Raw genomic sequence first — 18,041 nt, 5'->3', positions numbered from 1 at the left:
CCAACAGTAGAGTACTTTTTAAAAAAATACTTAAAACTTGAAATTTTAAATTTTCCTTTTTTTTTAAAGATTTATTTATTTATTTTGAGAGAGTGAGAATGAGAGAGAGAGAGAGAGAGAGTACATGAGAGGGGGGAGGGTTAGAGGGAGAAGCAGGCTCCTCACTGAGCAGGGAGCCTGATGCGGGACTCGATCCCGGGACTCCAGGATCATGACCTGAGCCGAAGGCAGTCGCTTAACCGACTGAGCCACCCAGGCACCCTAAAATTTGAAATTTTTATAAGAGCTTAAGAACTTGACATTTTATAGAAGTAAACCCTAACACATATGATACAAAATAGTGGGCTCTTAATAAGATTTTATTCTTTTTGCAAAAGAGATTTATAAAGTTTGCAGGGGTATAGATATTTATCAGTTGAAATTGTTTTATGGTGTTTAATGTCAGGCTGCTAAGGCTAAGTTAGTAAGATGATGGAAATCCAAGTAAGAGTCCTGGGCCAATCTGCTAAACTGAAACTTGATTCACTTTATGAATGCATTCACTTTGTATAGTAACTGGATATCCAAGTAAATATATGTTCCTAATCAGTATATTCATGCAGTTGTGCAACCATCACCACAATCCATTTTAGAACATATTTATCACCTCAAAAAGAAACCCCATACCATTAGCAGTCACACATTTTCTCCCCAACCCCTCGTCCTAGGCGACTGCTAATCTACTTTCTGTCTATGAATTGCCTATACTGAACATTTCATATAAATGGAATCATACAATATGTGGTCCTTTATGACTGGCTTCTTTCACTTTGTGTAATGTTTTCAAGATTCATCCATATTATAGCATGTATCAGTATTTTATTTCTTTTTATTCCCAAATAGTATTTTTTCCATTGTATGGCTAAACAGCATTTTGTTCATTCATTAATTGATGAGCGTTTGAATTGTTTTTGACTTTTGGATTGTATTTAACTGTTGTGAACAATGCTGTATCTATAACTTTTTATTTGGGATATGTTTTCATTTCTCTTGGGTATATACCTAGGAGTAGAATTTCTGGATTGTGTAGTAACTCTACGTTTAACCATCTAAGGAACCAACACTGTTTTTCAGATCAGCTGTACCATTTTATACTTTGGCAATGTATGAGGGTTGCAGATAGGTAAATTTTCAAGGTGAATTTCTATTGCAGGAAACATTTTCTCAAGAGTAATTCCATTAGGAATTCTGTAAGGTCCTATATACAGTGTTTGAGTTTATATTTTGTAGAGTTGTTATTTAATTAAGAAACAAAACTATGACCATTAATTGGAAGTTATAATTTAACAATTGCTTCAATGAAGAATAACTTCTTAACCATAAAACTTAAACAACAAACATTGTGAGTTATGAGTTCTCCTTTATGAGGATTGTTTAAGGCATTTGAGAGGAATACTTGGGCAGAGTTCCTTGATTGCACCAGTTCCCAAACTTTACTGTATATCACAACCACCTGCTGACCCAGGGATCATACTTTAAGAACCAGTGCTCTTTTGGGTAAGATGTTGGACTGCCCAACCTCTAAGGTGGTGGTTCTCATCCTTAAATTGCACGTGAGACTCACTGGAGAGGCTTAAAAGAAGCCCAGTGCCCAAGCTGTAATTCAAACTAATTAAACCAGAATATCTGGATGTGGGACCCTGTAGCATTATAAAAAGCACTACAGGTGATTTCACTGCCAAAGTATTTTCTAACTATTTCTATGGTTCTAAATAATAATAAAAAATAGATCACCACTTATTGGCATCAAGATAGAATTTCCTGTGTAACATCTATCACCATCTCATGAAGAGCAAAGAAAGACTTGGCAATGATCACAGACCCTAGGAAACTAAAGAGACATGATGATTTTGTGGAAGATATATCCTGATTCTGATTCTGGAACTGAGAAAGGATATCAGTGGAAAAACTGATGAAATACAAATGAAGTCTGTAGTTTAGTTAACAGTATTGTACCAACGTTGATTCTTTAGTTTTGACAAATGTACCATGGTTATATATGGTATTAGTATTAGGAGAGGCTGGGTGAAGGGTAGACACGGCTTGTCCACACTGTCTTTGCAATTTTTCCATATATTTAAAATTACTTGAAAATAAAAGGTCTAAAAGATCTCTATATATTTTTTAGCAATTTATTTTTTTAAAAGATTTTATTTATTTATTTGAGAGAGAGAGAGAATGAGAGAGAGCACATGAAAGAGGGGAGGGTCAGAGGGTAAAGCAGACTCCCTGCTGAGCAGGGAGCCCGATGCGGGACTTGATCCAGGAACGCCAGGATCATGACCTGAGCCAAAAGCCGTCGCTTAATCAACTGAGCCACCCAGGCACCCTAAAAGATCTGTATTTTTTTAATCTGTCATCTTCCAAACCTACTGGTGGAGTAAAATCCATCAAAGAGTTTATTGTTCCACATTTCAAATTTGTTTACTAATATTTGGTTTTTATTCACAATTATAAAAGTTAAATCTTCATGAAGGCATAGTCATTAATCTCATTATAAACACAACGAGGAAATGCTACTCGTATTATCACTCCATCTGGGCTGCCATAGCAAAATACCACAGACCAAGTGGCTTAAACAACAGAAATTTATTTTCTCACAACTCTGGAGGCTGCCAGTCCAAGATCAAGGTGTTGGCAGGTTTAGCTTCTCCTGGGGCCTTTCTCCTTGGCTTGCAGATGGCCATGTTCTCACTGTGGCCTTGCATGGCCTCTCTTTTGTATTTGCACGAACACATGCAGATCTCTCGTGTCACTTCCTCTTCTTAAAAGGACACAAGTCCTATGGCCCCACCCATGACCTCACTTAACCTTTTTCACCTTCTTATAGGCTCTGTCTGCAAATCACATTGAGGGTTAGGGTTTCAACATATGAATTTTGGGGGGAGACAATTGAGTCCATAACAGTACTGTTTGCAAATTATTTCCCTTTTCTATTTGCCGATTTTGCTAACTGGTGATAACTTGATTTTATACTGCTGAGGCTGGTGCAAGCACATTTCAGACTCACTGACAACCTTTGTTCTTTGAAGCTGTTTATCTGTTAAAATTGGGTTTTTGTATTGTATATGATATGATTTGAATATTTCCAAATAACTGCTAGCTAGGTTTATAATTCCTGGAATGACATATTCTAATAATCACGTTAGAGAATCTGATGTTAATTCTACTTTCTCATTACTTAGTATCATTTTAATGTAGCTGTATGTTTTGTGAAACATCTGTCTTAAAACTAGAAGATAATTTTCTGTATGCCAGAGATAATATGTAAACAAATGTTTTCCTCTTCTTTAAGAGCTATCAGGGAATGGAAGGAACAGCGTGTTTAAAAATGATAAGTCTTGATTAAGATCTCAACTGTCCTCTTGGTTTTCACATCTCTTCTATATCAGAGTTTAGTAATCTGGAGGGAGAAATGTGGCTAAAATTTTTACAATTCCTGCATTAAAATTTTCCTTTGTTCCAGAGGAAAAAGAAAATATGCCTACACTTTGTTAAGCGTAGTGATATTTTTTTGAGTTAGCAGAAATCTAGGTCAGGAATCTGTAATCTTCAAAGTATTCCTTTCCATTAAAAATAAGATGGAAACTGTAATTTCCAAAAGCAACCCCTGGATAATTTTCATCAAATTGATAAACTCTCAAGATATATTATACATTATATATTATTATATATTATACATGAGAAGCTTTCTACAGTGGCACTGCTGTAGATAATATGACACATGCCTGTAGATTATTCTTAAAGGTAAGAGAGTGGTCGCTGTGGAGAGTGAAACAGTGTATGTATTCTATTTGTGTATCTGCACAGAAACCAGACAAACATAAAGAGGTTCATGTATGTAAAGAATGTTAATTGAACAGAATTTTAATAAAACAAAAAACTTCTAAGTGGCCTTAGAAATGCCAAATATTTGTGTTTGCTTTCCCAGGCTAGATGGCCAAGTCGATGGATCCACAGATGCTTTAAACAACCAGCTCACTAGAACTCCTGCCCATATGTATGAAGCCAGGAGAAATCTCAGGTACTGCAGCCAATTATAAAACAAATGACAGAACTATTCTCCTTCTGTTTTTGAAAATCATCTTATATAAAATCTGACCCCTCCTTTGAAATGCATAAATTTCTAATTTTATCCGTGACTATATGTAAACTGCACACAAAGACATTAAGTTAACAACTCAGTCATTGGGAAGTTTTGATACCTGCATAGGAAAGTGTAAATGTGATTTTTCCCTGAAAATTTTACTTTTTTTTTTTAAGAGCCTGTTTGTGACATTGGTGTTGATATTCTTTAGATAGATTTAAAGGTTTCATTAAATTACATGTTATCATGTTAGTTCATTAAGGTCAACTTTTTGAGATTTATGGGGAAAGTTATGGTTTGGAAATATGAATGAGACACCAGGGAAACAAACAGTAAAATGTATTACACAAATATTCCAAATAATCTTCATGCTCTACAGCAGATATTCTGAGTGACCAATTTTCATAGCAGCATTCTGGAAGTAGGCCAAGACAGTGGAAGCTAAGAACATACTGGGAGATATGAAGACATTTTGCAGAAGTGGTTTAATACCCCTTTAACAATTACATTTCAAAAGTTATAATTTAAAAGGAATATGTAAGCACTATTTGTTTGCATTGAATTGGATAATAGCCTTATTGTTTTCATTACCCTTATAACTAAATTTTAAACATTAAGTAAATGGTTTGTATTTCAGCTTCAATGCTGAAACCAGGCATGCAGGACCGAAGGATACCTTTGTGTATACAAGGACATACGTGGAGAACAGGTACTGGAAATTTATTTAAAATATTTTGCTACATTTATTCTAATTTTGAAATAATCTGTGTGTAAGAAGAGATGCTATTATTTTGGAGTAAGCTTGGATTTTTTCAAATAGAAGACCACTTAGGAGTATGTTAAGTTCTAAGTATATAATTCTTTATAATGTTTCCAATATCAAGTAGTTGGCAAATAATCATAAGTAGTCATTGGATGAACCGAATACTTGAATATAACAAGTATATACATAATAGGATAACCATTTGTCAGTTCTCACATAATTGTATGTAACTGAATGTTTATAACAAGCTTTATAAAATTACACAATACAAAATTACACAAAATTACTCAGATATTCCTATGCTGACTTCAAGTTCCACTTAAATAGTTCTATATACTACTCTGTTTCTATCTATTATCATTTGCCTTTATTCTGAAATAAGGGGTATTACCTTTAGTAGATACGCTCTGGCCCAAATTACAGAGAATTGATATCCCCAAAAAATCTGCTGCTTGGAGTGATGGGTGTTGAGGAAAATGTCAAACAAGGTCATTAATTCACAACCCATTCCATTCCAGGGAGTACAAAAACAAGAATTAGCCTAACTGTGGAGTAATATACTGATGGGGAATACAAATGTGATCTTTGTGACATATGTGTTAATCAGAGCCCATTTCAAAGAAGGGAGAGCATCTCTGGAGAGGGTCCCTGAAAGGACTCTAGGAACATCATTGTATGTCAGAAGGTGGACAATTTTCCAAAAAAGGTTTCTCAAAACCACACATCATTTTCCTTGTAAAATGCAGCTTCAAGTTCAATTTTTCTGCTGAATCTAATTCTCCCTAAACTGTATGCTGATGTTGCAGTATAGCATAGAGATCCTGGTGTCAGATCTGGGATTGAATCTGTGTCATTTGCTAACCATGTGGTCTTGGCAAAAGCAACTTAAGTCTCTTCACATCTCAGTTTCCTCATCAATAAAATGGGAGTAATAATATATGTATCCTGCACAAATGTGTACACACTCTTACTTAGCATTATGCGTTACGTATTCCAAATAGAGTCTGACAACAGTCTGCCTGTGGGCAGTTTGGAGGGAGAGAGAGATTTCCTATTTAAAAATCCCAGGTGAAGGTTGTGGAATTACCACTCACTGTATGAAATAATAGGAATGTATTGCTTCCAGCCTTAATATATTCCCAGGTAGCATAAGTCTTGGGAAGCAATTATGAGCTGCTAGCTGGTTAGTGCATTGCAGATTTCGTTTGTCTCCGGGAAAGACTGACATTTACAAACTGGAGCAGTCTGAGAAATAGAAAAAAGAGGACCTAAAATTACCTTTTTTTTTTTTTTGCTTTCATGCTGGACTGTTCTTGGATGTTTTCAAATAAAAATAAACATTTCTACAGCTTTCTGTAGTTCAAGAATCTGCTTCTCTACCTGAATGGTGATTTTTGTATGTGCTTACACTGGCTCATGCTTTGCGTATTTCCTTTTCTCTGTTAGATTACATGTGGCTTTCTTTTAGTAAATGAATGAGGGACGGGAAGTATAAATTTCATGAGAAATGGTAACTGCTTTACCTGTTCATACTTGTTCCTGTGCTCCTTGCCCTATTCTCTATTTACTTCAGTAGATATGTCAACTTATGTCACCTTGGAGGTGGCTTGTGTATTAGCTCTTCTCTATATTCAAAAAAAAAAAAAGATGTTAGTCCATGATGTTTGCAACATCACAGAGAAGAATAATAAGGCTGCATGAGGAGGTATGTGTGCTTTGTCACCTGCATATGGGTGTGTACAACAAGACTAGGGAAATAGTCAAATTCTCACACGTCCATATGTGTTTGTTTCTAGTAAATCACTGAAGGATGGATATCAGAATATCTCTGGAAAATACATACAAACTGTTTATTCGACTTCAGATAGGTGAGTATGTCTCTATTTCCACACCTAAAAGTATATATACTCACATACTTACATGTACACTTATATATACATATGTGTATATATACTTTCATTATAATATATATTTTATGTATTTTAGTGTATATGTATGTATGTGTGTATGCATATATATACTTTCACATATAATATATATTTTATATCCACATCTGATATATTTTTATTATATAGGTAACATTGAAATATGTGATTCTTGTTGTCCATTGTACTTAGAGACGGCGTCCTGATGGTGATTGTCATATATGTGTACGAATGGAACAACGTACAACAACCTCTGCATCCAGGAATTAATTCTTTGGCTTCCTGTGTGTTGCTGCTCTCTGATTTTGATGTACTTGATGTACTTGATTCCAGTAGAGTTTTGCATGCTTTCCAGCTACCTCCCAGACCAGCCCCTCTGCTGTTGCTGATTCCCAGGAGTCCCTGTTAATGTCACAGTTTTAGCATCTAGGCTCCATTGCATCACTTGACTGTGCCCTCAACCCTCCGTCCTTGTGGTTTTCCAGAGCCAGCTCACCTTACAAACAGCTGCGTGGATATGCTGCTCTGACGCGCTCTGGGCCCACACTCACTTCTCAAGACAGGGGTTATAATGCATATCAAGTTAGTTCTGGGAAACGGACACCAGGCTTTTGCTGTTGGTGATCCTTTTTTACCATTTAATGTTCAGTGAGGCACATAGGTGATGCTCGTGAGAATATAACCTGCAGATTTCCAGTGGACAAAATGAAAATAATTAACATTTCAACCCAACCACCGGAAACAAGCTGTAATGCAAATGTACAACGTTTTATGGATGGTGTTTCTTTATAGCAGAGGCGGGACATATGACTTATTGAGGGTGAGGGCCTATCTTATTTTTATGCACAGCCTCAGCTTGTAATGCAGTGTTGGGCAACTAACAGGTACTCAGTAAATGTTTTCAGAAAAAATAAACCAATGCTCTGTTGGCTAAGAAAAACACGGATGGGCCAGGCATCAAAATTATATCCTCTTTCTGTCACTTTTATAAGATCTTGTAGTACCAGCGATCTTCTGAGTGTCTTGCCTTTAAGTCACACTTCCTTAAGGGATAAAGTCATCTATGCAAGCATTAAAACTACAAATACTGCCTAGATAACTAAAACCAAACTAACAAATAAAAAACAGAGCTTTTTTTCATAATGCTTTGCAAAAGGTCTTTGATTAACAGTATGACCTTAATAAGGACAACACCAACATCAGAGCTGTCCCTGGGCTCTCGTTGTTACTGTTAACTTAAGGAAGGAAAACATTCTTCACAGAAGTATTGCTCTTAATATGAAGAATTTCAGTTCTGTTACTCAAGTGGTCCTTAAAATTTTTCTTAGTCATCAGAGCAAAAGTCAATTCTCTGTAAGACCAGTCAAGCAACTTTTTTTGATTATTGTGTGAAATTAACTAAATTCCCAGAGTTCTTATCTAAGCATTTCAATCCCATTTAAAGTGGCTTCCCACTTAACAGGATAAAGACTAATTCCTTTGCACAATTATTTATGGGCTTTAAAATCTGTTCCTGCTGAATATTGACTGGTGTTTAATCACTCCAGATACTCTCTTGGGTACATCCTGTTCACTCTGCGTGGAATTCCTCTCTCCTGCCCCTCTGCACCTCACGGAGCTCACCTTGAAAGCCCCTCTGTCTTCAAGCTTTAACTCATGTGGCACTTTTTCCAGCAAGGCCTCCCTGACTCCACGCCGGGGAAGAGTTGTTTCGTTGGCCACGCTCTCCTAATTCTCTCCATGTATCCGTAATATGCTGTGATTATCAAATCAAACACTTGGCTGCCCTCATGGAAGGAAGGAGACCATCTCCCTTTATGTAATTCCCAGCTCTTCCCTCAGTGCCTCTACAATGGAAGTGGGATAGAGAGTGCCTGTTTTCTACTCTTGAAGCGCTTACAGTCTTACATGGGAAATTTAAGTGTGTGTGCACACATGCATGTATATATATGAATTATCCATAGGAAAGTATTTGCCAGGAATATGTAAGGAAGTACCTTTAGAGTTAATTGACAGAGGAAAATATTTATTGATATATATATAAGGACTTGGACGAGGGTGCTAGAATGACTGAAAGTATAAAACCAGACAGGTTTCATCTGCTTGAATCTCATCTCACCTCCTCCTTCCATCCGTTTTCTCTTCTCTCTGCTTCTAGTCCTGGGCTTGATCCTAGGATCAAGGCTCCCAGGCACGACTAGTTTACCTTCCCCCAGGGAGCCCGATAGTTTTCATGGGCAGGCCTAGGGTAGCCCAGGGACTCTGGGTCCACACTGCCTTACTCAAATCCTGCCACTGCCACTCAATTGTCTGCATGACCTGAGCAAATTTCTTACCCTTCTGAGCCTCAGTTTCTTCTTCTGTAAAATGATGTAAAAATAGTAGTACCTGCTTTTCAGACATGTTGTGAAAAATAAATGAGTTTATATGAACCACGTGCATGGAAAGCACACTGCCTGTATAAAGCATATTAGCACTATATAAGTATTGGCTATTTTTTAAAAAATATTTATTTATTTTAGAGAGAGCACACACGAGAGGGGGAGGTGTGAAGGGGAGGGACAGAGGGAGTCAGGCAGACTCCACGCTGAGAATGGAGCCGGATGTGGGGCTCAATCTCACGACCCTGAGATCATGGCATGAGCCAACACCAAGAGTTGGATGTTTAACCACCTGAGCCACCCAGGTGCCCCAGTATTGGGTATTTTTCTTTTACCACCCCATTGTGTACCCTACTGTGGAAATTTCAGGCCTGCTGCTCACACCCTGAAACTAATAAACTTTGCAGGGTGCTACTTTAGACAGTTCTAATACCTTCCCAAAAGAAAAGAATCACAGAGCTGTTGGCCGTTCATGAGGTGATGGTGTGACTTTTTGGACTTGCTGATCATATCTGTGGTTCATTTGTTATTGAATATTATTTTTCCAAAATAAAAAACAAAACTCTCTTTTCCTCATCAAATTTGTGGACGGGTTATATCTTGTTGGAGAACATAAGTTTTGTCATGAAAGCTAGCCCTGTAATTCTGAGTCTTAAAAGACACCAAGAGATTATACACAGTTACAGGGGAGCATTTTGGGGACTCTAGACTCTAGAGTCTGGGGTACCATGGACCCATCATTTGTGAATTTACCAAAACACTTTTGAGTGGAATTGTATTTTTGTCCTATTGAATGTTTTGAGAGCTAAAATTTTATATTAATCTACAGTATAATTTTTCTATGATATATGCAAATTAATAATTCAAAACCCTCTTCTAGCTTCAGGGGGTACTCATGACCTAGTTCAATTAGGAAACTGTGAACATCTTTGCCCTGCCCAGATGCACCCTTGATTGCTAATGAATTAATAATTTGAGACTTTCCTTCATGTTAATTCTTTGATATTATTTTGAGGTAACTAGAAGAATCAATTCTATTAATAGAATAAGTAAGTCCCAAACTTTCCTTGATTTTCATACAATTTCCTAAAGTATCAACAAAATTAACATATCATTTCCACATGACTTTATGGGGAATACATCCATCACTTGCATGATGACAAATTTATTTGTAATTCTTTACATCCCTATAGGTCTGTCATTGAAAGAGATATGTGTACTTATTGCCGGAAACCTTTGGGCACAGAAGCAAAAATGATTTTAGATGAATTACAAATTTGCTGCCATTCCACTTGCTTCAAGGTAAGGATATGTTTATTGCAGTTAATGAAATATAGACCTGCATAATGATGACTAGAATAAAAATAATTATTTGATGAAATACATGAGATGAAGTTAAAAGCCTTCAAAAATAATCTAATCCACATTAATAATATACTACTTAAATATTTCTCAGAGTTCTGCAGCCTGAACCTCAAAGGTTTATAATTACTATCTTGGCTTTGGGCTTAGGGTTGATTACTGACACATTTATTACTCTTACCCTAGAGATTTAAATCTGTAAAAATATAAATATTGTTCTCTTTATAAAAGTTTTTGTAACACTTTAATGAATCATGCATTGCATAAAAAAATCATGAAATCCAAAAAGAAAAAGAAATTGTTGAGAAGAAACCTAGGAGCTTTTTACATGAGGCATGAAATCAGGACTGATAGGCTTAACAATAGTTGAAAGTCAGTCTGCTTTTGAGAACATGATTAGTTATAACTAACTGTGGCTGTAGCATAATAAAAATAAAGCTTATGTAGCAGAATGCTTCAGTTTGTGGTCATACGCCATTTCTCTTACTTCTCACAGTAATATTGAACAGGTTAACATGATAGTTGTTGGTGTAACTGGTTGAGCACTGAATTGGGAATCTGAAGGCCTGAGTATGAGTTCTAACTTCCACTAACTGTGGCTCATTTTGGACCAGCACCTAATTAGCTTGGCTTCAGTTTCCTTCTCTGTAAAATAGGTAGCTGACTAGACTAGTGGTTCTCAACTCAGGCTGTACATTATAATCATCTGGGAGCAATTAGGAGAAAAATAGAATGCTTGGGACCGGCCCCGATTAAATAAAAAAATCTCAAAGATGATTCCTGGGCATTGGTATTTTTAAAAGCTGCTTAGATAGCTCTAAGGGCAACCAATTTAAGAATCATTTGCTTAAATCCAAGGATCCTTTCTGTGCTGACATTCTGTGGTATAGATATAATTACCTAATGCAGTCAAATATGTGCAATACTTTGACAACTGATTGCTTCTCCTTCAATTAGCTTCAGACAGTGACACATAGCAATCAGATATAGGATGCCTCGTTTTGAGAAAAAAAGTCCAATTTTAGGCCACATTTTATAGAATTCCATTTAAAATAATTGTGAAATTATTTTTTGTGAAAAATTTTTGTGAAATTATTCACAAAAAAGTTGTGAAAATTGTACAATTAATTATAAGAAGATGAAATTTCCTTTTAGTTATGAAAATTTACTCAATGAAACAAAAGTTAGCCTATAGCTCTTTATTTAAAGTTATTATGCAGAAAACTTTTTAAAATAAGATAATTCTCCCAATTATTTCTTTTGGTAAATAACAATAATTTCCATTTATTATATTTTGGATGATTTATTTCCATTTTCGATTTAATTATAAAATACTACTGAGAATAAAAATGTCCCCACACTCCTCAGAAAAGATGTATTACTCTTATAGCCATGATAATAGAGAACCACCTGGACTTGTTTAAACGTATTGAATTGATCAATGACAATTTGCTTCAATGAACTCACCTCTGAAAGCCATCCAATCAGTGACAGCCTTATGCTTGAAAGTCAGCCATTCAGCAGTGAACTTGTTTCCAAAGAACATAGGTCAACCCTTTTCTGCCTCCATAACCAACACAACACAAAACAAACTGTTCGCTAAAGCCTATGTAATAGCAGAGGTCTGTTTTGTCCAGTCAGGCTGTAATTGGACAACATAACTCCCCCTTAGTAAGCAAACAAATAGGCTTTGTGTTTTTGTTTGCGATATTGAGTAGTGATCTTATCCTTGGCATAACCAATTTTTGAAAATTTATATCTACTCTATTGTGAGTTAAGTAGAAGCTTCAGTGCTATATATGCCCTGAAATGCACATTTTCAGAGTAGAGAGATGTTGTGAGAATTTATTTGAAAAGTTCAACATTAGGGTCCTGGACAAGTACATTCTCACTTTCCCGGTGGGTTCTCTTTCACCTGAGTGTTGCTATGTAGCATGGTAGTGAATGAATCAAAAGGGCTTTTCTATTACACTAAGAATCTAGACTTCACATATAATATGTGCAAACTTCATATATTGTTTTTTCCTTTAGTGTGAAATATGCAAACGGCCTTTGGAAAACCTACAAGCAGGTGACAGTATTTGGATTTACAGGCAGACAATACACTGTGAACCTTGCTACTCTAAAGTAATGGGTAAGTGTTAAGCTCTTTAAGAAATGATCACTTTTACTAATATTAATGAGCACTTAATATTGTTGAAATGAAGGATTTCAATAAAGTTAAAAATATTTTATTAATTACATTTAGTTAAGAATTCAGCTGAAGGTAGTTACACAATCATAGTATTTTAAGGTATAAAATCAGTTAATATATATGATTGTCTCCTGATATCAGGCCAGGCATAATACAACTAAGTAAAGAGGTCACTTATTTTGGAAAGTTTTTTTTATTTTTTCCAAACAAAAATAAAGATCTTCTTTGCTCAAATAATTGTTTGAAGTCCATTTCTGTGAATGACCTTTTATATTTGCGCTGAAGTATACTTTTGTATCTAATTTGGTTACTATGCTAAATGCTTTTCAATGTTATCTTTAAATGGAAAGTTTAGAGCTAGTTCTATATAATTCTATATTAAGTATAGCATCTAAGTATTTTTTATGAGCTCTTAATTGGCATAAATGATATGAGAAGAAAACACTAAGGACTTGCATTTTTAACTCATTTTCTTTAAGCAGTGTAAAAACTTTAAAAGTTGATCTGAAAGTTATGCATAAAGTACACTAAGTTAGCAAAATAAAATCCTATGATACTTGATTAGTTTTTAATAGCCAGTATCAGGATTTTATTTTTAATTTAATGATACATAGGTAGAATAACCGAGATGATATTGGATAGCGGGTCAACAGAACTACATGAGGGCAAGTTCCCTGATGTCTTACTGGCCAGTTCTTACATGGGATCCAAAATATGGAATTTAACAATAAATGTGTGACATTAATGAGGTACTGGGAGGCTGCATCTGGAAAATGCTCTGAGAAATACTCAGAAACCCACATTCCATCAGGCTGCAGTATCAATTACAAGAACAAACCTAATTATATTCATACTTGGCTTTCTATTTTCTGCTTTCCCCAGCCAGTTCCCATATTCCATTTTCTTCGTAATTTAGCAGCCTTATTATGATCCAGTATTATATCAAAGGCCTTGGTGTGCTTGGTGGCACTCTCAAACTTTCAGTTTTCTAGAAATCCATGAAACCGCTTAGGAGATATGATTACCAAAAGACTCAGAATTCTTTGTGTCTTCCTGTCTAGGTGCACTCCACATGCATTGCCTATTTTATAGTACATATTGGTTGTCAAGACTCGACTCTCAGGCATCTCATAAATACAAGTACCAGGCATTGGTAACTTTGTGTTTATGGTGTCTGACCAAAAGCCATAGTGATGAATGCAGTAGAAAGAAAAAATAAAATGCTTAATCCACCACTACCCCGTTGATGAATAGTTATTTAAAATTTTTTAATTATAGGCTTATGTTTGTACTGAAGTTGTATTTCTAACTGTTATTTTCTTTAAAATTTTCAGCTAAGTGGATTCAATAATTCTGGCACATGGAAATCAAGAGAAAAGCATTCATTAGGAAGTTAAATTTTATTTTAAGAATATGTCATCTAGAAAAGCTTTTACATTGAAGATTGACTCTTGTATACAACTAACAATTCTGCTATTGCATAAATAATCTAATTGCCTTCAATAAGGTCATATACATAAAGGAAGCCATCTGGTATCTGGTTAGATTTAGCCATGAAAAATTCAAGTGGTTCCAGTTACCAATGTCAAAGGAATGATGCTTCTGATGGCAGTGAGCTGTGTCAACCCTAACTAGGTCCATCTCTGCTCCGTAAGTGGGCTGCGCATCGTGGTTGCCATTATAGACAAGTTTCTTTTTTTCCCATCTTTGTTTCCCTAAAGATTTGTATTTACAGACATTATTGACATCCTGACAAACTGTCAAAAAGGCAAGATATATTTCTTTTATGTTCAAAAGAAATGTTGATAGAAATTTTTTTATGAAGTTTGGCAGAAAGATGTTTCATATAAAGTTGTATGAACCTCAGAGAATCACTTGACCCTTCCATACAAAATGATTGGTCCCTTTCTGCTCCCCACATTTTCTGATTCTAAAGCAAGTGTTGTTTTCTCTTTAAAAGCATATTTGAATATGTGTTTGTTAAGCATATTGAACTAAATAGTACATCTAAACAATTTAATGTTATCCTTCAGTTTGCCACAGATATAATTTTTATAGAATGTTTTAAAAACAGAAACATGGATTTATGGGTAATGGGTAAAATTATACATGATGTGTATAGTTTACATATTATAAATTGTTAGATTTTCTTTGCATGCATTTCAAAATCCAAGTATATGAATAATCTCTGAGAAATAATGGTTGTGGATTACAAAGACATGTTCTTTTGCTTGTCGCATCTATTCATATTACATAGCACTTTACAGCTGCCGACAGCTTATAAATAAAAATAAAATGAACTACCAGTTACACAGAACCTTTTTGTGGAGTGTCTATAAATATCATTCGCTGATATCGGTGTTGTCAATTACAGAGATCATAATTTTGTATATTCTATGCCATGCTGGTTAATGTAATTCTTTAACTACTTGAGCTATAGCTTTTATTTTACTATTATTATTTTTTTGAGAGCGAAGAGTAGTGGGGGAGAGGCAGGGGGGAGAGAAAATCCCAAGCAGGTTCCACAGCCGGTGCAGATCCCGACACAGAGCTCCATCTCAAGACTCTGAGATCATGACCCAAGCCAAAATCAAGAGTGGGTTGTTTAACTGACTGAGCCACCCAGGCACCATATAGCTTTTATTTTTAAAGAGCTTTTTCTTGATGAATTGAAAATTCAATAATCATATATGAGGAACTAGTATTATTGTGAGAAATTGAAAAACTATTTTATATGCACATAGCAACTGCTTTCTCAAAGGAAGACATACAGAATATTGAAGAGAGGGAGGAATTTTAGGGAAGCTTAAGGTAGTTGTGAAAAACTGACATCAACTAGGGAGATTAAATGATCATCATGTATTTTCCAAACGTTGATAAATTTAAAGAATTATTCTTCAGTGTAATGATTTCAAGAATCTGTTTCTTTTAGAGACTGGTCTGCAAAGCGTTAAGTACAAAGCGCTTATAAAAATACAGCAATGTATAATTGTTGTCCTATGGAGGGGAAGCCAGAAAAAACAATTAATAATAATTGGATATTCATTAATTCATGCCTGATGAGAAGCAGTGGTAATTGAGCCATATGTTTTATTGTTCTTTTATTACAGGCTATCAGAGTGGATCAAAAGAAATAATTTTCTTAGGGTTGGAATTTGTGGCAGAAAAGGACTGATGGAAGAGTATCTCTCCCTTTTATATAAAGTGTATTAACATCTCAATGCATTTGTAGTAATTAAAAATCATTTGAATATCATTTTAGAAGTATTCTACTTTTTAATGCTTCATTTAAAAAATTTTAAAAGGAACATATTTCTCACTTTTCTGTAGCTGTTTAATGGACCCTTTCTTCTATAATAATGTATTAAAATAAACCAAAAGCTGTTGTAAAAATGGAATAAATACAGAGTGAGAAAGCAGGGCTTCCAATTCACTAAGACCACTTCATTATGTCTGGGTTTATTTGCACCATCAGAATACAGATTTCTAAGACAATTTGGAAGATCATGGTTTTTTTTTTTTGGTTTTTTTTTGCAGCCAATTAATTATGTTATTACTGGCATCTTTTTCCTGGACACAATCGCCTAAATCTCAGAATATCAGGTCCTGAATTCTATTGCTAATTAAGAGATACCTCTAAAAAGAAGGGCTGCAACATGACAATATCCTTCTAAAAAAGCAAAATGGAAGAAATATAATCATCTCAGAAATAGGATTTGTTAAGATATCTTTCTTTTAATAAGGCTAAGAAATAAAAATGTAGTCAAGAAATAATTTGTATACCCTAATTGTTTGATTGCACCCACTCCTGTCCTTAGATATGGGTGATGAGATATGGTCCAACGCTCACTGTCACTGCGATCTCTGACTTGTTTACTACCATAGAAAATCATGAGTGTTTGAAATGTTTTCCTATTCAGCTTGATTCAGAGCTCTACCAAAACAAGAGACTGTTTGGTCTACATTATGGCAAACTAACAATGCTGATGTTGGTTTTTATTTTTGTGTGTGTGTCCTACCGAATTTACTGGTTATTTTGTAACAAAGTAAGTAAGTTGGTATTAGAGATCCACCTATTCTTAAGTACTCAGCATTCCCCAGGGGCACCCATAAATATCTTCGTTAACTTGGGGCATGCCCTTTCCCCCGTGGGCCTAGTCACTACTTAAAATGTGAGATTTAGGGGTGCCTGACTGGCCGAGTCAGTGGATCATGAGATTCTTGATCTCAGGTTTGTGAGTTCAAGCCCTACATTGGGGATAGAGTTTACCTAATAAAAAAAAATTTTTTTTAATAAAAATAAAATGTGAGATTTAGAACGCTTACAACATGTACCCACCAGCTCCAACATTGCACGGATCTGTGAATCTATTCCTGCTGCTTACCCCATTCTGAGATGATCTCTTTCTTTAGATGCCTAGGGGTTGTTGAATGTTTTATGTTTTTATTTTTGCCTTTTGACCCTTTACACACATATCTCCCACCCCTACCCCAACCCTTACCTATGATAACCACCAATCTGGTCTCTGTATCTATGAACTTGTTTTTGTTGTTGTTGGTGGTGGTTTTGGGTGTTTTTTGTTAGTTTTTTGTTTGTTTGTTTGTTTTAGATTTTTTTAATTTATTTGAGAGAGAGAGGGCGGGTGAGAGGAAGAGGGAGAGAGAATCTGAAGCAGATTCCTCACCGAACACAGAGCCAATGTGGGGCTTGATCCCACAACCTTGAGATCATGACCTGAGCCAAAACCAAGGTTTGGACACTTAAGAGACTGAGCCACCCAGGCACCCCCTGTTCTTGTTTTTTTAAGACTCCATATATAAAAGAGATCATACTGTGTTTGTCATTCTCTGTCTGATTTACTACACTTAGCATGGACCTTAAGGTTCATCTGTGTTGTTGCAAATCGCGTTTTCATTTTCTTTGAATAAACACCAAGAAGTGGAATTGCTGGATTATAGGGTAGTTCTATTTTTACTTATTTATTTGTTTGTTTGTTTGTTTGTTTATTATTTTAGAGAGAGGGAGTGTGAGTAGGGGAGGGGCAAAGGGAGAGGGAGAGAGAATCTCAAGCAGACTCTCCACTGAGCACAGAGCCTGATGCAGGGCTCGATCTCATGACCCTGAGATCATGACCTGAGCTGAAACCAAGAGTCAGATGCTTAACTGACTGAGCGACCCAGGTGCCCCTACAGGGTAGTTTTATTTTTATTATTTTAGAAGATTTTATTTATTTGAGAGAGAGAGAGAGAGCAGTGGAAGAGAGAGAGGGAGGGAGAGGGAGAAAGAAAC

At 35.6% G+C, this 18,041-nt stretch overlaps 1 protein-coding gene across 3 annotated transcripts in view; it reads left to right on the top strand.

Annotated features, from left to right (window-relative positions):
• Positions 1 to 16,086, top strand: part of SCEL (sciellin) — a 307,279-nt gene extending 291,193 nt beyond the window's left edge. For all 3 annotated transcript variants that reach the window (XM_073894411.1, XM_025875050.2, XM_073894412.1), the window contains 6 exons: positions 3,971 to 4,063; positions 4,764 to 4,835; positions 6,686 to 6,757; positions 10,389 to 10,497; positions 12,589 to 12,691; positions 14,086 to 16,086. In XM_073894411.1, the coding sequence (XP_073750512.1) occupies positions 3,971 to 4,063; positions 4,764 to 4,835; positions 6,686 to 6,757; positions 10,389 to 10,497; positions 12,589 to 12,691; positions 14,086 to 14,102 (466 nt within the window). In that variant the 3' untranslated portion in view covers positions 14,103 to 16,086. The remainder of the gene's footprint in view (positions 1 to 3,970; positions 4,064 to 4,763; positions 4,836 to 6,685; positions 6,758 to 10,388; positions 10,498 to 12,588; positions 12,692 to 14,085) is intronic.
• The last annotated feature ends 1,955 nt before the right edge of the window (positions 16,087 to 18,041 follow it).

The sequence above is a fragment of the Callorhinus ursinus genome, unplaced genomic scaffold, assembly GCF_003265705.2.
Source record: "Callorhinus ursinus isolate GAN/ISIS: 27379988/994484 unplaced genomic scaffold, GSC_fseal_2.0 scaffold7, whole genome shotgun sequence".
NCBI lineage: Eukaryota > Metazoa > Chordata > Mammalia > Carnivora > Otariidae > Callorhinus > Callorhinus ursinus.
Note: the sequence above shows the minus strand (reverse complement) of the source record. Positions and strands in the feature narration are given on the sequence as shown.